This window comes from Microcebus murinus, chromosome 7, assembly GCF_040939455.1.
Source record: "Microcebus murinus isolate Inina chromosome 7, M.murinus_Inina_mat1.0, whole genome shotgun sequence".
In the NCBI taxonomy this organism is placed as follows: Eukaryota; Metazoa; Chordata; class Mammalia; order Primates; family Cheirogaleidae; genus Microcebus; species Microcebus murinus.
In genome coordinates, this window is record NC_134110.1 from 78,758,921 (window position 1) to 78,784,082 (window position 25,162).

Sequence of the window (25,162 nt, forward strand, 5' to 3'; positions counted from 1 at the left end):
TATATATATATATATATATATATAGTGGAGTATGTAAATCAGGGGTCCTCAAACTTTTTAAACAGGGGGCCAGTTCACTGTCCCTCAGACCTTCGTAGGGCCGTTGGAGAGTGCGGCGCACATTCCACACATGCGCACTGTGGGCCTGGGATGAGTTGGCTGCTAAGCAGGACAGGCAGCGGCAGTAAAAACACCTGGCGGGTGGGATAAATGTCCTCGGTGGGCCCCATGTGGCCCGCAGGCCATAGTTCGAGGACCCCTGATCAAGATAGTTAACATAGGAATTACTTCACATGCTTATTTCTTTGTGGTGAGAACACTTAAAAATCTCTCTTAGCAATTTTCAAGTATACAATATATTATTATTGACTGTAGTCACCATGATGTACAATAAACCTCTTGAACTTATTCCTCCTATGTAACTGAAATTTGCATCCTTTGAATAACATGTCCCTAACCCCTCACTCTCAGCTTCTGGTAACCACGTTTCACTCTGTTTCTATGAGTTCCACTTTTTTAGATTACATATATGTATGAGATCATGAGGTTCTTGTCTTTCTGTGCCTAGCTTATTTCACTTAACATAATGTCCTCCGGGTTCATTTATGTTGTCACAAATGACAGGATTTTCTTTTCTTTTAACGCTGAATAGTATTTTATTGCATATAATATCACATTTTCTTTATTCACACACTGAAGGATACTAAGGTTGATTTCATATCTTGGCTATTGTGAATAATTCTGCAATGAACATGGGAGTCTAGACATCTCTTTAACATATTGATTTCACTTGGTTAGGATATAGACCCAGTAATGACATTGTTGGATCACATGGTAATTCTATTTTTAATGTTTTGAGAAAACTCCATATTGTTTTCCATAATGGCTATACTTGCTATTTCATTTTACCTCAGATAGAGAACTAGGAAAGCTTAAATGAGTGATAGAATGTCCTGCTTGGCCTCGAGTTTCATTTTTGAGGTATAATCCATGCACAAATACAATTAAGCCATGTTCTCAATGGGAGTCTCTAATAAATTTGAGGGAGGTAAGGAAAGTTCCCTAACTGAGGTAAGACAATCATGAGGTTCCCCTTCTTCTGGTAGGATCAGGGAGTAGCTGGAATCAGGGTGTTGCAACGGTGAATGATAATGTGAGTAGGAGAGAATAATAGAATCTCATAAGAAGTTAACCGGCTGCGTGAAAGTGCTATATGTTCTCAGTCAGTAGTAATGTCTGGACTTCATGAGGAAACATGAGGTCAAGCAGGAAGCCTAGAACTAGTTCAAGAGAAACATTCTTTTTTTTTTGAGACAGAGTCTCACTTTGTTGCCCAGGCTAGAGTGAGTGCCGTGGCATTAGCCTGGCTCACAGCAACCTCAAACTCCTGGGCTCAAGCAATCCTCCTGCCTCAGCCTCCCGAGTAGCTGGGACTACAGGCATGCGCCACCATGCCCTGCTAATTTTTTCTATATATATTAGTTGGCCAATTAATGTCTTTCTATTTATACTAGAGACGGGGTCTCGCTCTTGCTCAAGCTGGTTTCGAACTCCTGACCTCGAGCAATCCGTCCACCTCGGCCTCCCAGAGTGCTAGGATTACAGGCGTGAGCCACCGATCCCGGCAGAAGCGTTCTTTTTTCTTTTCTTTTCTTTTTTTTTTTTTTTTTGAGACAAAGTCTCACTCCATCACCCCAAGTAGAGTGCAGTGGCATCCTTATAGCTCACTGCAACCTTCAACGCCTGGGCTAAAGTGATCCTTCTGCCTCAGCTTCCCGAGTAGCTGGGACTACAGGTGCAAGCCACCATGCCTGGCACTTGTCACCACACCTAGCTAATTTTTCTATTTTTGGCAGAGATAGGGTCTCACTCTTGCTTAGGCAGGTCTTAAGAGAAGCATTGACAAGTTTTTCAGTGATAGCTATTTCCCTAAAATAAGTGGGATAAGCCTTGGTGACCAGGTCAAGAATAAGGCCATAATAAGCAAAGAGTTTTTGATGGTTCCATGAAGCTGAGTTAAAACCCCAAGAGTTTTCCTAGATTGCTCTTGTGGCTATTACATTGTCACCTTCTATAACTCCCAAATATTGTTGAAAGGTATTTTCTACCTTATCCAAAAATCATATATCATACACACACATACACAAATATATTCTCTGTTGCATGTTTGAGTTATGGTCCAATCAATTGTTTTTTTTTTTTTTTTTCTAAGACAGAGTCTCACTCTGTTGCCCTGGCTAGAGTGCCGTGGTGTCAGCCTAGCTAACAGCAACCTCAAACTCCTGGGCTCAAGCGAACCTTCTGCCTCAGCCTCCCGAATAGCTAGGACTACAGTCATGTGCCACCATGCCTGGCTAATTTTTTCTACTTTTGGTAGAGACGGGGTCTCACTCTTGCTAAGGCTAGTCTCCAACTCCTGAGCTCAAACAATCCTCCTGCTTCGGCCTCCCAGAATGCTAGGAGATAACAGGCGTGAGCCACCTCACCCAGCCATACCAATCAATTCTTATGGAAAGTATTTATGTATTTCAGTTATGGCTATTAGGAGACTTTGTCCAACTTTTTTTTTTTTTTTTTTTTGAGACAGAGTCTCGCTTGTTGCCCAGGCTAGAGTGAGTGCCGTGGCATCAGCCTAGCTCACAGCAACCTCAAACTCCTGGGCTCAAGCAATCCTTCTGCCTCAGCCTCCCGAGTAGCTGGGACTACAGGCATGCGCCACCATGCCCAGCTAATTTTATATATATATACATTAGTTGGCCAATTAATTTCTTTCTATTTATAGTAGAGACGGGGTCTTGCTCAGGCTGGTTTCGAACTCCTGACCTCGAGCAATCCGCCCGCCTCAGCCTCCCAGAGTGCTAGGATTACAGGCGTGAGCCACCGCGCCCGGCTGTGTCCAACTTTTTGAACCATTTTTTTTTTTTTTTTTTGAGACAGAGTCTTGCTTTGTTGCCCAGGCTAGAGTGAGTGCCATGGTGTCAGCCTAGCTCACAGCAATGTCAAACTCTTAGGCTCAAGCGATCCTCCTGCCTCAGCCTCCCGAGTAGCTGGGACTACAGGCATGCGCCACCATGCCCAGTTTATTTTTTCTATATATATTAGTTGGTCAATTAATTTCTTTCTATTTATAATAGAGACGGGGTCTCGCTCTTGCTCAGGTTGGTTTCGAACTCCTGACCTCCAGCAATGTGCCCGCCTCGGCCTCCCCTGTAAAGGCGTGAGCCACCGCGCCCAGCCTGAACCATTTTTTTGACTTTCAGGTTTATTGTGAAAAGAGGAATCCTCTAGATAACCTTGTGGGTCAGTCCAACTAGCTTTTGCTATCCAGGATTTAGTATCTGAGTTTCTTTTTTTTTGTTGTTGTTTTTTTGAGACAAAGTCTCACTCTGTTGCCCTGGCTAGAGTACCATGGCATCAGCCTAGCTCACAGCAACCTCAAACTCATGGGCTGAAGCAATTCTCCTGTCTCAGCCTCTCCAGTAGCTGGGATTACAGGCACACGCCACCATGCCTGGCTAATTTTTCTATTTTTAGTAGAAACAGGGTCTTGCTCTTGCTCAGGCTGGTCTCAAACTCCTGACCTCAATCGATCCTCCTGCCTTAGCCTCCCAAAGTGCTAGGATTACAGGCATGAGCCATAGCACTCAGCCAGTATCTGAGTTTCTGACTAAAATACGTATAATTTGATATAGCTCAGGTAAGCTGGGGGTCATAGGCACCTAGGTCATATGCATAATAATTCCAAAATCTTCAATAAATAGTTGTTGATATTATCTAGGTTTAGGAACATCCTTAATTATAGCTCTTAATTCAGCTCAGGTCCAAGGTTTAAATTTTACAGTTGCTTGCATACTGGTTCCAAGGCATGATTGATCTTTATAGGCAACTGATATTTTCAGGTTTTAGGAGAGTTGTTGGGAAAGGTTGGGGGGTCTGTAGGAGAGAAAGAGGAGGGAGGAGCCTATGTAGGTGTGGAATGATAGACAGCAGGAGGATGAGGAGGGAGAGCTGGATAGAGGAAAGCAACTGAGAACAAGGAGGGAGGAGGCTTACTAGGGAAACAAATCTAGTTTTTTATTGCTTAAGTTTTCAAGTTGCTTATTAGCATTGGCCAAGTAAAAATTTTTTAGTGCAGGGGTTATTGAATCAGAATTTCATTCAGAGGCCTTTGCATACCAATCAAAACCCACTGCCATTGGACCTGAGAAAGTTTATTTCCTTTCTTGACTAAGGTTCTTCTCAAATGAACAATATTGTTCAAGTTAAATGAAGGACCACGGTGAAGTTATGCATTTCAAAAGAAGTCACACAAATTAGGATCATGATGAGAGTAGGATATAGATTTAGATGACGACTAAGCAAGTCAAAAGTGATGTTTGTGCACTTTGTGTCTCAGGCCCCAATCTTACCATAAGGCCACCTCTGGACACAGACCTGACAATCTGTGCCCCCAAGTAAGCAGAAAAATACAGAGAACATTCTCTCTGGATCAAAGCCAAGCTTTTAGGACCAAAAAAAAAAAAAAAAAAATCAATTCAGACAAGACAGAAGAACCTTATTCAGTTTTATTGGTGATCCATAATGAGGTTTGTCTGAATGGTTACTGGTTTGGTGAGAACCACAAATTCACCAGTGTGTGAGGCTGACTCAAAAAACAAGCTAATAAAGCCTATATCTGCGCTATAACTTTTGATTCTCTTCTTATGTCAAACAATGCTTTTAGATAGCATAACACAAATTGAAAGCACAAAAGAGAACAAAAAGGATGAAAGGAAATGGGCTAATTCCACAAAAGATGTCAAACAAATGAGAACGAATAAATAACCTGGGTACCAAACAGAATAAATAGCCAAGGAACTCAATGTAAAAAGTGCAGGATTTAGACCTGGTGCTGATTTACTGTGTCATTATAGATTCCAAAGCCACAAGCACGCTTGAGCCTAGGAGATCGAGACAAACATAATGAGACACCCCCCGCGCCCAATCTCTATAAAAATAAAAAATAAAGGAATTGGCTAGATGTGATGGCACGAGCCTGTATTCCTAGCTACTTGGGGAGGCTGGGGGTGGGAGGATTGCTCAAGCCCAGGAGTTCAAGGTTACAGTGAGCTATGATCAGCCAGTGCACTCCAGGCTGGGCAATGGAGCAAGACCTTGTCTCTAAAAGAGAAACACAAAAACAAAAAACCCACAAGGAGCAAGACACAAGAGGCCTCTGTGGTACTGCTCCTGGTTGAAGGCTGAGATCTGCAGTAACGGGCAGGGCAGACCATGTCTTATGGAGCCTCCAGGAAAAATGTAGAAATAAATAACATCACCCACATGAGAACAAACAGAAGCTTTTTTTTTTTTTCCTCCAAAGCTTGCTATATCTGGGGAGTCAGCCACCCTCATTAGTGTTTGGCAGAGATTCAAAGGCAAGCCGGGGAATGGCAAGATTTACAGTGAAAAAAATAAAAAGGGAAGGCTTCTGGTTTGCTTCCCTTGAGGCTGTTGGCATGGAGAAGCGGAGGCCGGCAAACTAGCTAAGTCATCTGATGTGATTGGTTTGGGGAGCATCTTTGGCTTCCTCTGGCTGGTCCTGAGTCGGAAGTGGGTGAAAAATGGGGAAGCTGATAGTCATCGGCCAAGTCCTGACCGTTCGGGGCTGATTGCAACAGAGGTTGTGGTTTGGCTTCCTGGACTGGTGGCTGCAGGTTGTGGGTCAGAGTTCCATTGTCATATGCAGTCTGGCCATTGTCCATTTGTATAGTCAGTCTCTCAGTAGTAATCTGATGCCCCTTAAATGCGATTATTTACACAGATGTTCATTCTACCTATTGGGAGAATGTCCTTTCTCAGGCTGTCTGAAATGTTAGCAAAATCAATTTAAAATAGTCTGGCGGTTGCCTACTCCACAAAGTGGTTGTGAGGTTTCAACATGCTGGTCTCACCTCACAGAATAAAAGAAACCTGGATTTTGGTTGTGACTTCATTAATAACCACAAGCCCTGGGCACTTACTGATCTTTGGGACTCAACTGCTATTCCAATAAAATGGGTATAACAACAAAGTTATTTCCCAAAGGCAAAGAACCAAACCAGATGCTCACTTGGAGTAGTTTCTAGCCCCAGTCACATGATTATTTATAATTTTTTGATTCTAGGTCTGTCCATTGGGATGGGCACCTGGCTGCTGGGGTTAAATAGGAAATGTTCACTTGTGATTGTTTCTTTGTCCTGACCTAAGCTGTGACAATGCATTAATCATCCTCAGACATTTTTGCTGTAGTGGTGCAGTGAGAAGAGCTCTAAACTTGAAAGGAGATATCTAGTGAGTTATAGTTCTGACATTTAAGAGGTGTATGATTTTTCAGTCAGTTTTTTAATATCTTTGTGTCTCAATGTCCTCATTTTCAAGATGTCATTTTCTTACCCCAAGCTTGTGGGGAGAGTATTAGTGTGTATCTTCACATTGATATTTGGCTTCATTAAAATTCTGGTGTCCAGTATAATGAAGTGTGAATTGGAGAAAATAATTCAATTTTTTAAAGTGCAGAATTAAAAACTTATAGAAAATATTAGGAAGCATGGAAAATATTTTTCAGATAGTTCATTCATAGGCCAGCAAGTGGGACTTCATCAGTCCCTTGACTGATGGGGAGACTTTAGACCTTTTCTTTTCTTTTCTTTTCTTTTCTTTTCTTTTCTTTTCTTTTCTTTTCTTTTCTTTTCTTTTCTTTTCTTCTCTTCTCTTCTCTTCTCTTCTCTTCTCTTCTCCTCTCCTCTCCTCTCCTCCCCTCCCCTCCCCTCCCCTCCCTCCCTCCCTCCCTCCTTCCCTTCTTTCTTTCTTTCTTTCTTTCTTTCTTTCTTTCTTTCTTTCTTTCTTTCTTTCTTTCTTTCTTTCTTTCTTTCTTTCTTTCTTTCTTTCTTTCTTTCTTTCTTTCTTTCTTTCTTTCTTTCTTTCTTTCTTGTCTCACTCTGTTGCCCAGGCTACAGTGAGTGGCATGGAGTCAGCCTAGCTCACAGCAACCTCAATCTCTTGGGCTCAAGCAATCCTTCTGTCTCAGCCTCCTGAGTAGCTGGGACTACAGGCATGCGCCACCATGCCCGGATAATTTTTTGTATATATATTAGTTGGCCAATTAATTTCTTTCTATTTATAGTAGAGACGGGGTCTTGCTCTTGCTCAGGCTGGTTTCAAACTCCTGACCTTGAGCAATCCGCCCGCCTCGGCCTCCCAGAGTGCTAGGTTTACAGGCGTGAGCCACCGCGCCCGGCTCAGACGGTTTCTTTCTTTCCTGTGTCAGAGGAGGTCAGGTCATTTCACATCCCCATCTAGTTGTTTATTTTAGAAACCTCTTGCTTCTGTGGCATTTTCCTTAGGGAGGAAGTAAGAGTGACCATAATTGAGGGATTATGACCCATTGTTTTTATTTCTATACATACCATAGAGGAAGAGCACTTATCCTATTGTGTAAATTGGGCTTTAACATAGCTTAGGTATTTTTAAATTTTCATTTCTTTAATTTTTTGCGGGGGCTTTAGGAGAACTGAGCTTAAGATACACTATGAGTAAAGCTTCCTTTGGAGCTTCCTTGAAAAGATCTGGAGATAATACCATCGCATAGCATTACTAGGTCATTTGGAGTACATTTTTGGCCCTGTGAGGAAGGGTTCTCGGTCAAGGTCTTTTTTTTTTTTTCTTTTTATTGAGACTAGAGGCTAGAGTGCCATGGTATCCGCCCAGCTCACAGCAACCTCAAACTCCTGGGCTCAAGCGATCCTCCTGCCTCAGCCTCCCGAGTAGCTGGGACTACAGGCATGCACCACCATGCCCAGCTAATTTTTTCTATATATTTTTAGTTGGCCAATTAATTTCTTTCTATTCTTTTTTTTTTTTTTTTTTTTTTTTAGTAGAGACGGGGTCTCGCTCTTGCTCAGGCTGGTTTCGAACTCCTGACTTTGAGCGATCCGCCTGCCTCAGCCTCCCAGAGTGCTAAGATTACAGGCGTGAGCCACCGCGCCAGGCCTGGGTCAAGGTCTTGACAACTGGGTAGTGGAGCATTTCTCCCCATATTCTTAAACTCCAGTGTCATCATAAGGTAGGTTTAGTTGTTATTTCCCTGCTTGTCACTCTTAGTTCTATCTCGATTCATACTAATAATTTATAATATAGGCAGAAAAGCCCAAGAAGGTTGCAGACAGCATGACTGTGGAGGGTACTGAGTGGTAACACCCAGATCTTCTCTTCAGGACTGAGAGTGTCAGCAGCTTACGACTCTGAGCCAAGTTCCCCTGCAAGAATTGCCTGCGACCGCAGAAAGCCCCCTGGCCCCAGATCATTTCCTGAGGGCAGCCCACTTCCTAGGGTGGGTCCATGTGAGGGCATAAAGGCAGGGTCTTTTGCTTCAGCTTGGCACAACCATGAAGGGACATTGCAGCTGCAGAGCTTCTGGAGGAACAGGCGGGGGCCTCTGTGGTGACAGCATCACACACGGTCCACTCTGCCCTTACCAAACCCTGCTTGCTTCTCCCTGCACCCAGGGCAGACGCCCAGGGCACTCGCCCCCTGCACACAAATCTCCATGTCACCATCTATCTGCCAGGGAACCTGACTGTAGTGATGACCGGAACATTTTGCACAGGGGAACCTTATTACTCTATCTTTCTTACGTCCCTGGTCAGAACTGACTTCTCTTAACCCTTTGAGCTCGCTTGCTTTTTTCTCGATTCCTTTATTATACTCGGACTTTAATTTTTTAAATACCCCAGATTTTACGAAGTGTGGCAGTAGAATAAAAAACTGGAGTTTCTTTTCATACACACTTACTTATTTGGATTTTTAATATTTTAAATTATTGATACATTCAAAGAGTAATTTTAATCACTATAATTTTTGCTAACCGTGTCGAGTCACACTCGACATCCGAGTGCAAAGGGTTAATTTCATTTTCTTTTTTTTTTTTTTTTTTTACTTTTTTTTTATTTTGGCATATTATGGGGGTACAGATTTTAAGGTTTCAATAAATGCCCATTTCCCCCCAATTTCATTTTCTTTGTGGAAGAACAACAGAGAAACTTATGAGAGAAACTTTGAAGTTATAAGAGCTGCCTTCAGAAAACATGAGTTTTTAGATTTTACAACATCAAGTGTCTTCCTCAAACTTGTTTTCTGATCCTCCCAAATAGTTAACTAGTATTTCTTAACATAATGATTAATTAGAAATGAATAAAGGGCGAGTATTGGATAACTCTTTTTTGTTGTGGCAAAATATACAACAGATAAAATTTACCTCTTTAACCATTTTAAGTGTACAGTTCAGTGGTATTTAGTACATTCGTTGGGCAGCCCTCATCACCACGACCCATTTCCAGAACTTTTTAGTTGTACCAGCTGAAACTCCTGATATGGATTAGGCTTGATGTGATAATTTAGTTATTGGTCCCGTTCATTCTAAAAAGTTGAGTTTGGGGAAAGGAGAGTGGATAGGAATCCCGTATGATTCTAAAGGACCTGACATTATGCAAAATAGTGGCTACCACAGAAAAAAAAAAGTGAATGAAAAAATGCTGGGAAGCTGGGTGATAATAGATTAGTATTTTTCAGACTAGAAGTTCTAACACTCCTGTGGAATAAAGAGAGTGAATGTAAATATTTTACTCATTGATTCCTTAGATTTTTACTTTAACAAAAAGAACTTTATTGCTTTTTTAAAAATAAGCTCGGTGTTTAATAAAAAATACCAAGAATAAACTAAAGAGGATAATAAAAATAATCTGGTCCTACCATCAAGAAGTAACTATTATTAACATTTGGTCAATGTCTTGCCAGATATCTTTCTGTGCATAAGATTGAATACACAAATTGAATACACAAATATATTTTTCTGAGAACATGATTATAATCCGCCTTGCTTTCTCTTCACAAAAGATGTTTTGTCCATCTTCACAGGCACCATAGATCTTTAGAGCTGAAAGGGAAATTGGAAACAGTATTGGTAAGGCCCTTATATACTTCTGGAAATGTGTGGGGCCTGAGAGCTCTCTACACAGAACAGAGATTTCATAGCTACCTCAAGGATTCAGAGAAATAGCAACTAGCTTCTCCCTAAAAAATGTTTGTGATACCCCCTGTGTTCATGCAACTTAATTTGTTTACTTAAATTTATCATTTCAGGGGGGAGGAGGGGATTGGGTAAATTCACACCTAATGGGTACAGTGCGTACTGTCTGGGGCTTGGGCAAACTTACAGCGCTGACTTGGGTATTGCAAAGGCAATATATGTAACCAAAGGGTTTGTACCCCCATAATATTCTGAAATAAAAAATTTATCATGTAAGTAATTGAGTTTTGTGGGGTTTTTAAATTTTATTTTTATTTTCCAGCTTTCAGTTTTTATGCATGCCACATATTTTAAAGATGCAAACAAGGCTTGTCGTTAAAAAAAAACCCAGCAGTCCATCCCCCTTACCCTCTGTATTCTTCTCCTAAAAGGCACCTGCCTTCAAATCATTTAGGTTTTTTTTTTTCACTTTCTAATATTTAAATAACTTGCATATTTTGGTACTTCTTCCAGTTTTAAGAATTTTCCATCAATTTTCCATTACCAGTGATGATGATTTACCCCTTTAGTCATCCCTCACTATCACCCATCCTTAACTTTCCTATCCACCACCAATCTATCCCTTCAATACAGGAGAAAATAAGGTGGAAATTGCTTTTCTTTAGTAAATTAAGGGTAAGGCTCCATTGTCTTTCAGTCTTGTTCACAAGTCCAAGACCATTGTTATTCCTTTTACTTTCTTTTTTCTTTTTCTTTTTTTTTTTTTTGAGACAGAGTCTCACTCTGTTGCCCAGGCTAGAGTGAGTGCCATGGCGTCAGCCTAGGTCACAGCAACCTCAAACTCCTGGGCTCAAGCGATCCCCCTGCCTCAGCCTCCTGAGTAGCTGGGACTACAGGCATGCACCACCATGCCCGGCTAATTTTTTCTATATATATTAGTTAGCCAATTAATTTCTTTCTATTTATAGTAGAGACGGGGTCTCGCTCTTGCTCAGGCTGGTTTTGAACTCCTGACCTTGAGCAATCCTCCTGCCTCGGCCTCCCAGAGTGCTAGGATTACAGGCGTGAGCCACCACGCCCAGCCTCCTTTTACTTTAAATGTCTGATTTTATTTTATTTTATTTTTTTTTGAGACAGAGTCTCACTTTGTTACCCAGGCTAGAGTGAGTACCGTGGCGTCAGCCTAGCTCACAGCAACCTCAAACTCCTGGGCTCAAGCGATCCTGCTGCCTCAGCCTCCTGAATAGCTGGGACTACAGGCATGCACCACCATGCCCGGCTAATTTTTTCTATATATATTAGTTGTCCAATTAATTTCTTTCTATTTATAGTAGAGACAGGGGTCTCGCTCTTGCTCAGGCTGGTTTCGAACTCCTGACCTCGAGCAATCCGTCTGCCTCAGCCTCCCAGAGTACTAAGATTACAGGTGTGTGAGCCACCTTGCCCAGCCTGAATGTCTGATTTTTTTTTTTTTTTTCATCTCTAGAACTTGTAGGATCTTTGTCTCCAGTGCTCTGACTTTTATAAGTTTGTGCCTTGCTCTGGGCCTTCAGCGAGTCCTTTCAATCTGGAAATCATGCCCCTCAGCTTGGGGCAATTCCCTGATTTCACCAATGATCCACTTCTCTCTGTTTCTTCCATTTCTCTCTCCCTCTTGAGCTCTTCTTTTGGACATTGGACCTCTGGAATCAGTCTAACTTTCCTACATTTTCTCCTCTATTTTCTAATTTTCTTACATTTTCTCCTCTATTTTCCAGATCTTTGTTTTTTGTCTTCTCTCTAGGAAACTGATTTACTTTTCTATTCCAAACTGATCATGGAGTGGCTTAAAATAACACAAATGTGTCACCTTATAGTTTTGAGGATCAGAAGTGTAATAGAGTTCTCCCTGGACTAAGGCCAAGGTGTGTCTTTCTGGTTGCTGGGGGGAGGGGGGAGGATCTGTTTCTTGCTTATTCAGGTTGTTGGCAGAATTCAATTTCATGTGACTGTAGTGCTGAGGTCCCCATTTTCTTTTCTTTTCTTTCTTTCTTTTTTTTTTTTTTTTGAGACAGAGTCTCTCTTTGTTGCCCAGGCTAGAGTGAGTGCCGTGGCGTCAGCCTAGCTCACAGCAACCTCAAACTCCTGGGCTCAAGCAATCCTGCTGCCTCAGCCTCCCGAGTAGCTGGGACTACAGGCATGCGCCACCATGCCCGGCTAATTTTTTCTATATATATTAGTTGGCCAATTAATTCCTTTCTATTTATAGTAGAGATGAGGTCTCGCTCTTGCTCAGGCTGGTTTTGAACTCTTGACCTCGAGCAATCCGCCTGCCTCAGCCTCCCAGAGTGCTAGGATTACAGGAGTGAGCCACCACGCCTGGCCCCCATTTTCTTGATGGCTGTCAGTTAAGGGCTCTTCCAGCTTGTAGAGGCTGCCCACATTCCTGGGCTCACACCCTCCTTCCTCCACCTTCAAAGTCAGCACCAGTGGTTCAAGTCCTCCAGTGCTTTCAGAATCTCTCCCAGCTTTTTCTGTTGTGTCATCTCTCAGCCTGCAGCCACAAGATTCTCAGCTCTTAAGAGCTCAGGTAATTAGAGTGGGCTCACCTGATAATCCAGGATACTCTGCGCAAGCTCACTAACCTTAATCATGTCTGTAAATCCCATTATGCCACGCGTTCCGGGATTAGGACACAGATATCTTTGGGGGTCCTTATTCTGCCCACCACAGGAGTTTTAATGCCTACTATACCTACTGTAATATATTTAACTTCTAACAACTCTAGTTCTCTGAATGTTCCCTTTTTTGTAGAGCAAACTATTTTTATTTCATGTTTGGGATAACTTTACTTATCTCTCTGAATATAATAATGAGAGCTTTAAAAATCTGTTTGTTGTGCTCGCTCCAGCAGCACATACACTAAAATTGGAACGATACAGAGAAGATTAGCATGGTACCTGTGCAAGGATGATAAAATTAAAAAAATAAGAATAAAAAAATAAAAATCTGTTTGTTTCTTCTCCTTGGATAGTTTGTTTCCTGTAAATTGCCTTTTTTTTTTTTTTTGAAACAGAGTCTCACTTTGTTGCCCAGGCTAGAGTGAGTGCCGTGGCATCAGCCTAGCTCACAGCAACCTCAAACTCCTGGGCTCAAGCAATCCTGCTGCCTCAGCCTCTAGAGTAGCTGGGACTACAGGCATGTGCCACCATGCCCGGCTAATTTTTTCTATATATATTAATTGGCCAATTAATTTCTTTCTATTTATAGTAGAGATGGGGTCTCGCTCTTGCTCAGGCTGGTTTCGAACTCCTGACTCGAGCAATCCGCCCACCTCGGCCTCCCAGAGTGCTAGGATTACAGGCTTGGGTCACCATGCTCGGCCTAAATTGCCTTTTTATTGTGTTTATTTTTGTCTTCATCTTCCACCCTGGAGCTATCTGTTGGTTCACAGTTGCCTGCCATGGGCATGAAACTGCTGATTGGTATCTCTGGGCACCTGGGCAAGACTTGCGGACCATGGGTTTGAGGATAAGGTGGCTTACATAATATCAACACTTGGAGTTTTTTTTCTTGGGTTGGTCAAGTTCCTGAGAGATGGATCTTTCAGTCTCTTGCTTTTAGGGTATAGGCTAGCTGTCTCCATTCTGGGAACCAAGGAAGGCAAAGCCGGGAAACCTCAGCATTCATGATATGAACTGCTAATGAACTTCTCTGCTTGCATTAGGAAATCCTCACTCTCAAATGTACTTAACCGTCTTCTAGTCAAGAGATTGTCAAATTTCCTTCTCCAGAGAAATTACATTGGTCTTCTCCTTTGCAGAGTAGGGAAGGGGATTGGGACATAACTTCTTATTACATAGACTTTCAACCAATCCCCCCTGTTTTGAGACTCAACTCTCTGTATCCACAGATACCTGATGCCAAGTCCTGAGCTTTTTGGAGCTTCCACAGTGTAAATTAGGTTCTTCTTGGCTTCCCCACGGCCAGCTTAGCATTTGGCTTTCTCAGATTCATAAGATCAATTATCATTATGTAGCCTCTGGCATCGTCTTTGTCCTTGTGGGTGTATCTCTTTACAGTAATTTTAGCAGTATTGGGAGGAAATAAAAATGAATCTATGATGTGAATATACTAAAGACCTCTGAATTGTATCCTTTAAGAGGGTGAACTTTATGATATGTGAATTATATCTCAATCAAATAAATTTTAAAAATAAATATATGTGTGTGATATGCCATCTTTATTCCAAAGCACGATTCCAGACTTTAGCGAGGAGGACAGTGACTCAGAGAAGTTTATGTGAAATGCCCAGGATTGTGATGGTTTTAAGTGAGGACTTTCAAGGGATGATTTAGCTTAATCCACTCCAGTGTTCTCAGTTGTATCTGGCCTTGTGAGCTTTGTTTTGGTGACAGAGGCACAGACTCCTCAGCCCTGACCTTGGACACTGGCTGTTCTAGCCTGTACCATTTCTTTTTCTTTTTGAGACAGAGTCTAATTCTGTTGCCCGGGCTAGAGTGCTATGGCATCAGCCTTGCTCACAGCAACCTCAAACTCCTGGGCTCAAGTGATCCTCCTGCCTCAGCCTCCCGAGTAGCTGGGACCACAGGCATGGGCCACCATGCCTGGCTAATTTTTTATATATATACTTTTAGTTGTCCAGCTAATTTCTTTCTATCTTTTTTTTTTTTTTAGTAGAGATGGGTCATGCTCTTGCTCAGGCTGGTTTCTAACTCCTGAGCTCAAACGATCCTCCTCCCGCCTTGGCCTCCCAGAGTGCTAGGATTACAGGCGTGAGCCACCACGTCCGGCCTAGCCTGTACCATTTCTGCAAGAGGAACTTTGGTGCTCTGGAAAAGTAGCCATCCTTGCAGGGGTGAAATGGTTTGCAAGACACTGAGTTAAACACCAGTTAAAAAATTTAAAATTATTGTGAATCATTTAATTTTGAATCTACGTACACCTGATGCAGTTTATACTCTGGGATAATCTTAAGGAAAGATGAAAAGATGAAGATATTGGGAGGAGTGATGGTGGAGACCCTCAGAGAAAAGGGATGGTGGCTCTCTCTGCACTCCCCTCCCCACCCAGCTCCTCTAATGTAATTTGATAAATACGCAGAATTCAGAGTGGCTTAAAAACATGGAAGAAAGATTAAGTGGTCTATGGCTTTCCTTAATGTAGCCAAAATCAATAATGTGAGATCATTTCCTATTAATGTTTAGAGATTTACATGTCCTACTTCCATTAGTGTTAAGTACTCTTTCCTGCCAATACCCATTTCTACACATTTTTAAGGTTGTTTACTTCATATTCACATTTAGTCTTTGACATAGCTAAGAGAACACATCCAAATGGCTATAATATGTTCTTAAGCAATTAAGTGTTAATAATCTGACATTAAATCAATTTTTCTCTAAAAATGTTTTCTTGATTTCTCGGATCTCTGAATCCTCCGCACCCTTGTTTACTACCAAAATTCAAGCAGAGAGAGTTTGCCTTTCTCCTGGATTGGGATAATTTTAGCAAAATTGTGGTATCACAGGACTTCAGTTGTTGAACAGAGAGCCAGAACTGCCCTTAGACGTAGGTAGGGTAGTAAGATTTAGCAAATAAAAATATAAAATGCCTTGTTAAGAAAATAATACATACTTTTTAAAGTATAAATTTGTAGCAAATATTTCAGGGGATACATTTACACTAAAAATTATTTGTCACTTATCTGAAATTCAAATTGAATTGGGTGTTATCTGATCTTACCTGGCAACCCTAGACCAGTACTGTACTGGGCTCTGGGCTTTAGAGACTGCACACCAGTGCTTTCCTAAGAGTGCATAGTACTTGCCACCAAATATCTACACCTTCATATCTATACCTCTTTACAGGCCACACATCCAGTTGCTGCAACTCTAAAATCTCCTGCCTAAATTGGCCCGCCACTGGTGTCAGGGCCTTCCACTTTTCTTCCAGGACAGTCCTTTTTTTTTTTTTTTTTTTTTTTTTTTTGAGACAGAGTCTCGCTTTGTTGCCCAGGCTAGAGTGAGTGCCATGGGTCAGCCTAGCTCACAGCAACCTCAAACTCCTGGGCTCAAGTGATCCTTCTGCCTCAGCCTCCCGGGTAGCTGGGACTACAGGCATGCGCCACCATGCCCGGCTAATTTTTTATATATATATCAGTTGGCCAATTAATTTCTTTCTATTTATAGTAGAGACGGGGTCTCGCTCTTGCTCAGGCTGGTTTTGAACTCCTGACCTTGAGCAATCCGCCCGCCTCGGCCTCCCAAGAGCTAGGATTACAGGCGTGAGCCACAGAGCCCGGCCAGGACAGTCCTTTTGAGTACAAATCTAGGCTGGAGGTATGGCCAAGGGGCAGCTGATGGGAAAGGGTGAATAGAGATGGGATATGTCACTAAGGTGTCCACACACAAAGGAGTGGGCCAGGCACACACAGATGCAGCATAGAACCAAGACGAAGAGCCAGAGCCAGAAGAGAAAGCCAGGGTCTCCATTTGTACCCTTGCCTCCGGCCCCCAAAATGTGCAAGGTGGCCCCACAGAAAGCACTCGACTATCTACACATTTTGTGTGATTTCTGCTGGCTATCAGCTGGGGGAGGTGTGTTCAATGAGGGCAGAGTACAGAAGTTTCCACTTATAATTTATAACTTCCATTTCTACTTATCTTCTTCAATACCTTCATTTGTTTCAGGTCATCTGTTTTAGGGGAAGTCTACAGTTTTTTATAGAAATTTCACCAGTGGATGAGTGTTGTAAAAAAAGAAACTAAAAAAAAAAAAAGAAAAAGAAAAATCCATGTTACCATTAACAACACCACCACAAAGCAAATCTAATGTTTCTCTTCTGTACCAAGCCTTTTAAGTATAGTTCAGCTCAGTGCACCCAGGTCCTCTGTTTAAGTGCTAGCTGTTCTCCAGAGATTCCTTGGAGTGCTAAAATACAAGCTCTGTTCATTTCAGAAGTAAAACAGTATGAGTTGTAAGTGCAGATTCTGTTTGCCAGAAAAAAAAAAATTGAGTAGAAGGAAGACAAGAGAAAAGCAGGCTTTTTATGTACTAGGTTTTTATGGTATGAATAGTGTTTCTTTAACCTCATAGAGAAAATTATGCTAATATTTGCCTAAGGCTCAGGATTGCACAAACCCACCTATATGGGTGCCTGCCAGAAGGGGATTTCTAAAACGGCATGCTGTATCACTTAGGATTGATTGCCTTTGGCTCCATGCAGCAGGAAGTCAGGCATTTATTTTCTCCTGTAAGAAGCAGGTCTGTGATGCCACTGAATACCTGGGTTCTTTTCTGCCTTTCCACTCTGCCTGTGGCTTTCTTCCTCATGTCCATAAGATGGCTACTGTCACTCTAGGCAGGAAAGGAAGCGTGAGGGGCAGAGTAATGTTGCCAAGTCTGTCTTCTTTTTAAATGGTTGCTTAGAGATTCCAACTAGCAAATTTAGCTCACATCTCATTGGTCATTAATGAGTTAGAGAACTACCTCTAGCTGCAAATGAGTTTGAAGGGGCAGTATTTCATGGGGCACATTGCCACCTCGAACAATATCTGAGTTCTCTTAGGAAGGAAAATAGGAAGGCTGGATATTGAGCAGACTATTATCCATCTTTGCCACATATGAACTAGTATATAAACCCTTTAAAAACCAAGACATTTTTTCTTTTCAACATATATAACAATTCATCATTATTATAGATGTAAGTTAAACAGATATGACTAGAATAAATATTTCTAACCAACACTCATTTTCAAGTGCTGTTTATTCATCCAAAATTAGTCCATAGGTTAAGAGACCATCTCTCCAGATATGTTTTTCTTTTCTTCTTCTTGTTTTTTTTTTTTAAGAGGTAAGGTCACACTCTGTCACCCAGGCTGGAGTGCAATGGCCAGATCATGGCTCACTGCAGCCTTGAACTCCTGGGCTCAAGTTAGCCTCCTGACTGGGCCTCCCAAGTAGCTGGGACTACACTGCGCACCACCACACTTATCCTCATCATATATTTATCTCCACACAACAGTTCTGAGCATCAGCTAGTCAAAACTCTTTACTACATTACAGAATTTTCTGCCAATGCCAAAACTTACCTTAATATTATATTAAAAATAATTTTTAAAAAAGCATCATTGTGCTTTTTTGTTATAAACACTGGATTGTTAGCAGATATAATATACCTCATTTTGAAATTTAAGCTTGAAAGCTAAAGTTATAATATTTATTAAATGCATGGTATAATTAAAGTATACAAGGATGACCAAAATGATCCTTGTCCTCCTGGAGCTTGTAACCTAGTAGGACTATGAAAGAGATATACCTAGAGCTGTAGTGGGCTGGCACCAGTGTCAGGGGTGAGTGCCACGAGAGAGGAACCAAGTATAGTTACAGTAGAAGTCAAGAAGGAGAGATCACATCTGTTTGGAGTAAACAGAATAGACCTCACCAAGAAGACATGCCACTGTTTACATACAGTGCAATAGTACAGAGATACAAAGCATGGACTCACTTCAGGTAACTATGAGTAATTAAAAAACACAAAACCAACTTGCTATTTATCTGTTGCTCGTGCAGTACTATACAACGTTGCCAGGTGAAGTGTCAAGACAGTCTCCACACGAAACAGAGAGCAGCCGGCCCCTCTCTCGCAGTCTCAGATGGATTTTGTCTGATATAGAGGCACCACCTTAGGACAACCCACATAATCAACCAGATTTCATGGAAGACCAGTAACTGTAAAACACCTTGAAAACAGAGTGCTAATGCTAATAATGAAAAGTACTGCATTGTTACAGGAAATTCAAACTGTCTTTTTTATCAATGGACATGAAGCCTCAAGACGCATTTTCCAAAGATCCCTGCTGATAATTCTGCCCTTTGGTTAATTTAATTCATTTCATTTGATTTAATTCACTTCAGAGTTGTCCTCAGTCCCACACTCAAAGCAGTCACGTTCTTATTACATAGAAATCTTCCTAATTTGACACCTAAAAAAAAAAAATCCACACTTTCCATGAAAGGACAGGACTATATAATTTTTCATGAGATTCTCTGTAATTTTCGCCTCTGCCGGGTTTTTTGACCTAGTTAGAGAAGATATCATAGGCTATTATTTAGGTGATAGAAGAATATGAGGACCACAGGGAAAAAAAAAGAGCCACGGGCATTTCGAAATAACCTTCCTGTGTTTTCTAACCAGTAAGTGCGTGAGAGCAGGTGCTCACAGAGGCAGGGAAGGGGCATCCCCAAAGCCTCAGTGGAAACTTTTGATTTTATAAATAACTTGATGGCGGAACGCAAACGCCACCCGGTTCCCAGGCTGCATGCAGCCTCCATGGTTGAGTCCCTCTCCTCGCCGTCCTCCTCTTCCCTCCTCCGGGCCGATTTCCTGCGGGTGCCGGAGCCGGGGCGCGCCCGGCCCCCTCGCCCGGCCCCGCCCGCGCCGACGTGGCGGAGCGCACAGGTCGGCGGGGTCAGGTGGTTGGGTGACGCCCCGGGAAAGCGCTCCCTGCCGAGGGCGGGCGGTGCCGCCGCGCCCGACGCCTCTGGGGGTGGGGACTTCGCGGGAGTCGCCGCGGGCCGAGGCGAGGAGGAGCTTGGCGCGGCGCGGCGCGGCGGGCGATCCGAGCCGGGACGGGCTGCGGGCGGCGGAGGCGCGGAGGACGCGAGGCGGCGGGCGGGCGGGAGCCATGGACCGCGGCGAGCAAGGTGAGGGCGGCCGCCGCGGCTGCGGTGGGCGCGGGCGCGGGCGCGGCGCTGCGCGGCGTGCGGCCCGGTGCCCCGGCAGGTGCGGAGCCGCCCGGGCCGCCGCGGCAAGTTGCGTCTCCCGGATCCGCATCCGGCATCCTGGGGCGGCCGCGGCTGGCAGCTGGGGCCGCGCGTGTGCGTGCGCGTGAAGAGACAGAGACAGGGCGACAGAGACTGAGAGACACAGAAGGTTCTGGGAGGCGGCGGAGGGGCCGGCGCCGGGCTTGCCGAGCTGAGGCTGCCGGTCGTGATGCGCTTTGGGTCTAGCGAGGCGCGCGCAGGGAGTGCAGTGCAGCCGGCTCTCGCAAGTGCTGGGAACCGAGGAACTGAGGACGGTGGGTCGTTTTCCATCCTCAAGATGGGGACCCGACTCCCTCCTCCCAATATTAAGACTTTCTGCCCTGTTCTAAGTTAAGCCGGGTAAGATTTTTGGTGGCATTTGATCCTATGGCTATGGTTTTAGATGCACATATTTAACATACCAGGTGTCCCCAAATGGTGGTGTCTGTGGGTCTATTTATGGGAAAGGAGCTTTTCATATTCTTTTACCCATCAAGATGAACCCCCCCAACACAAAACCCTTAGTCTGATTTACCGTAGCTTTGGACGCACTTGTTTCTTAAGACTGTGACTCAAGTGAAATTGTTCCGAATAGAATCATTGTTTGAGATGTAGTAATAGTAGGGCATGGTTTTCAGATTTAAATATTGCCTCATCCTAGAGATCTCTACTGATAATAACTGATAATAACAGTGACTGTAACACAGATAAGCGTGGCACGCTTTAAAAAAGACACATAAATCCCAAAAAAAGATAACAATTAAGGCAGCATTGAGATGTGAGGATAGGAATCACTTCTGTTTTGAACCCCGACACAACAGTTTTCATGTTTTGCTTTTTTTCCTCCAGTGTTTGCCTTCCTGTGTGCGTTTTTATGTAAATAAAACCATATCCTTATATACTTTGTGTTTTACTTTTGATAACTAGAATCTTTGGAGCTTTCCAGCCCTTCCTCTCTCCCCATCAAATTAATTTTACAGTTAACATATGAGTGCTTATAAACACTTAACATCGGAATGCTTGTAAACATTATCCACAGTATAATTTATGCATATACATGTATTATACATTATATATGTATATATTCACATATGCAGTATTATCTAGATTTTAAGCTTCTTAAAGTTAGAAACATATTTCATCTTTGATCGTCCTTGGTTGGGTAACATGGTGACTTGCACATAGTAGAAACTCAAATGTTTGAGTCAGAAAGCTTGCCACTGGTCTTGTATGTGTTGTCAGAAGGCCTAGGGGCCACCATGTAAGGCAGCATTATGCGTGTCTGGTTGTTGTTTTTTTGTGACAGAGGCTCACTCTGTTGCCCGGGCTAGAGTGCGGTGGTGTCAGCCTAGCTCACAGCAACCTCAAACTCCTGGACTCAAGCAATCCTTCTGCCTCAGCCTCCCTGGTAGCTGTGACTACAGACATGTGCCACCATGCCGGGCTAATTTTTTCTATATGTATGTTTTTAGCTGGCCAATTAATTTCTTTCTATTTTTTTTTTTTCAATAGAGATGGGGTCTCGCTCTTGTTCTTGCTCAGGCTGGTTTTGAACTCCTGACCTGAGCGATCCACCTGCCTTGGCCTCCCAGAGTGCTAGGATTACAGGCGTAGGCCACCTCGCCTGGCCATGTGTCTGGTTTTTAATGGGGGTGGTGTGTGTGTGGGCAAACATGTGTACATGCATATTTGTATACTAATCTGTTTTACATTGTCGTTTTAAACATAATTATGTTTTTAGAATAACTGGTACTTGTCAAAATAGACTGAATAGCTGTGTTTGATTTAGGTGAATGGAATGACTAGTTTTTTTTTTTTTTTTTTTTTTTTAAGAGACAAAGTCTTGCTTTGTTGCCCAGGCTAGAGTGAATGCCGTGACATCAGCCTAGCTCACAGCAACCTCAAACTCCTAGGCTCAAGCAATCCTGCTGCCTCAGCCTCCCAAGTAGCTGGGACTACAGGCATGCGCCACCATGCCCGGCTAATTTTTTTCTATATAAATTAGTTGGCTAATTAATTTCCTTCTATTTATAGTAGAGACAGGGTCTCGCTCTTGCTCAGGCTGGTTTCGAACTCCTGACCTCGAGCAATCCGCCTGCCTCGGCCTCCCCGAGTGCTAGGATTACAGGCGTGAGCCACCGCACCCGGCCAGAATGACTAGTTTTAGTAAATTTTGTGTTCTGGCTTGGGTGGCAAGAACCACAGTCATTAATACTACTGCAATATTCCAATTTGCTAATATACTTTGTGCGGTTTTTATAGGGCTTTTTTTTTTAAGTGTCTAATTCTGAGACATATTTTACAATATTATTTCTTTGGCTTGTAAGATGAGTCTTTTTTCTGTCTGTAATTTTCAAATGTTTTCTTTGGTCGAGTGATTTGTTAGTCATGTTAGTCCTTGTTTTTAATTCTCTGCCTTGTGGGCCAGGGAAGTCCACGCTTTCAACGTGGAGAGCTTGGAGGACTCTGCTTAGAATGGCAGAGGGGAAGGTCAGCTGGTTTACTCTGGAGCTTTGCTGTGTTAGAACCACGTGGCTCTCACTGACCTGTTTGCTTCCAGACTCTGCCTGTATATCTGCCTTTTCATCTTTCTGTTCCCAGGTACACAGCAGGTGCTCAGAAATGTTTGTTGACTGCCTAAGACAAAAGGGAAAAGCACCCCAAGCAGGTTCCAGCCCCAGGAACCTCTGTGACCCTCTAAGTCATTCTCTGGTTTCCCATTTCCTCCTGTTCTTTTTTTCCTCTATTCTTAAGAAGCAGAACTGTGTGGTTAGGCAAAGAAAGTTGCTGATAAGGCTGTGGGTCTTTGAACTGGTAGAGCAGATGAGTAAGTCCTTAATGGATCTGTATGGAGACTCCTGTCTTAAAGTGAAAAAAGTAAAACCTGGGATTTTAAACCTGATGTTCATGTGCAACTATGTGGGCTGAAATAAGGTTTATAAAACTGTGTGTTTGTCTCTTGAATTATGGTTTTTACAAAGTATTTAAGACCAAATCAGAAATGTTTAGGACTTGTTTAACTTTATTTTTCACATACATGGAGTTTTCTTACATTTGTCCCTTAAAAAAAGAGCAGTAAAACTCTAGATGCACAAGTAAATGGCCTACCTCTTGTCTTCAGTGCATGTCTCTATTGAAATGCTTTTGTAAACCTTCTTGTATAAAGTTGTCAAAATCTATCCTTTACTACCAATTTTATTTAACAGAGCTATAAGGTTTAAAAAGGAACACAGAGTTATCATGTTAATGCTTTATAGTATCAGGCCCAGATTCTATTATTTTTCTACTTCTCTTTTACCCAGACCTTGCATACAATACTCTGCTTACATTGAGAGTTCAATAAACATCAAATGATTTAAATACCTTAAATTGCACGGTGCCTTTTAAGAGTTTCTAAGCATTAAGCTCAGCACAGCACATGTAATGTGTGTGGTATTTCCTACTTTCAAAGAGCAGTTTATGCTAACTAGAGCATACATTGGGTTAAAAAAAAAAAACTGACTACTTTTTATGGGGCTAAATAAATATTTATACTGAGTACTCTCATATTAGTCAAGCTTTAGTTTAGCACTATTAAATTGAAGTAACAGTCACCTAGCCAGTAAGCATTTTACTAGTTTGAATGGAAAAAAAGGAAAGGAAAACCATTATTTTAAGCAGAAGGGAAAAGGTTGCTGGGGCCAAAGGACTAAGGAGAGGGAAAGGCTTTAAGCAAACAGTAACACAACAATATGTCACTATAATTTCAACACTGTAGTTATGCCTTAGAAATAAAAATGTGGGATGTCATTTATTTAAAAGTAAAGCAAGTGTAGAGAAGAATGGATAACAGTTTTGAGGGTCTGCTGACAAGTCTCTGGGTGTGACCCACCCAGGCTACTAATTTATTTGGTCCACAGCCTCTCGATTTCCATATGGTGCTAATGTCTTTGTTAGCTCTTCTTCACTTCCTGCATTTATTTTTATGCAGCAGCCTGCTTAGTCCCTAGGGGAAAAGCTGAGTGGTAGGAAGGGCTGTGATCTTTTAGTAGGATGTCAAAACAGAATAATCTATACATGTAATAAAAACAAATATACTCACAGTTAAAAACAAAAAAAAAACCCCAAATCCTCTGAACTTCTGTGCGACTGAGCCTTTTGTTATAGGCTAAGATTATTTTATTTTCCTTTTGGGGTTAATTATTTATGTTTTAATTGTTGACTATTGTAAAAATCTCTCTTCTGAGACTTCTCAAAGTTTATTTAAACTGAGTGGGTACCAACTGTGCTGAAACCATAATCTTAGCAATGTATTTTTATTGGAAAAATGTCCAAATGATAAAGGAATTTTAATATTTAGTGTAACTTTAAAAAAGTTAGATTGTAAAAAATGCTTTTTCGTATCTAAGAATAATTCATTTTTTAAAAATCAGAAATATAGATGGAGAAAAAGGAAATAAAATCACCTGTAAATCTACTCTGAAAAAATTATGGTTACTGTATTATTTTATACCTGTCCATATATCTATCCTTTTAAGCAAACAAATCACAAAATAATCTCTTACTGAATATGCCATTTTGTATAATAAGCTCCCTTTTCCAGAACTCAGTGTCTTTTTTGTTTATTTTTATTTTATTTTTAAAATTGGTGTATAATAATTACACATATTTATGAGAGTACACACTGATGTTTCAGTGATCAGATCAGGGTAATTAGCATATCTGTCATTGCAAACATTTATCATTTCTTTGTGTTGGAAATGCTCAACATCCTACTTCTAGCTCTTTGGGACTATATATTATTGTTAACTATTGTTCTATAGTGCTATAGAACACCAGAACTTATTCCTCCTATCTAGTTGTGATTTTGTATCCTTTAACAAATCTCTCCTTATCCCTACCTTCCTAGCTTCTAGTATCCTCTGTTCTACTTTTCATTTTTTTCTTTTTTAGCAACCCACTCTTAGAGAAAAATTCTACTTTTTACTTCTATGAGATCAACTTTTTTTGGCTTCCACATATTAGTGAGAACATGCAATGTTAAACTTTCTGTGGCAGGGTTATTTCACTTAACGTAATGTCTTCCATTTCCATCCATGTTGCTGTGAATGACAAGATTTCATTTTTTTTTAATGGCTGAATAGTGTTCCATTGTCTACGTATACCACATTTTCTTTATCTGTTTGTCCATTGTTGGGCACCTAGGTTGATTCCATGTTTTAGCTAGTGTGAATAGTGCTGCAATAAACATGGGGGTGCAGATGTTTCTTTAATACACTGATTTCTTTTCCTTTGGGTAAATGACCAGTAATGGGATTGCTGGATCGCATGTTA

At 41.9% G+C, this 25,162-nt stretch overlaps 1 protein-coding gene and 1 non-coding gene across 2 annotated transcripts in view; both read left to right on the plus strand.

The window, feature by feature from the left end:
• The first annotated feature begins 12,922 nt into the window (after positions 1 to 12,922).
• Positions 12,923 to 13,030, plus strand: LOC142872023 (U6 spliceosomal RNA). Its single transcript, XR_012920271.1, has one exon. It is a non-coding gene; the product is annotated as a U6 spliceosomal RNA (small nuclear RNA).
• Positions 13,031 to 19,540: 6,510 nt separating this feature from the next.
• Positions 19,541 to 25,162, plus strand: part of TPD52 (tumor protein D52) — a 211,280-nt gene continuing 205,658 nt past the window's right edge. Inside the window, exon 1 of the mRNA XM_076005202.1 lies at positions 19,541 to 19,750. Within this exon, the coding sequence (XP_075861317.1) occupies positions 19,732 to 19,750 (19 nt within the window). The 5' untranslated portion in view covers positions 19,541 to 19,731. The remainder of the gene's footprint in view (positions 19,751 to 25,162) is intronic.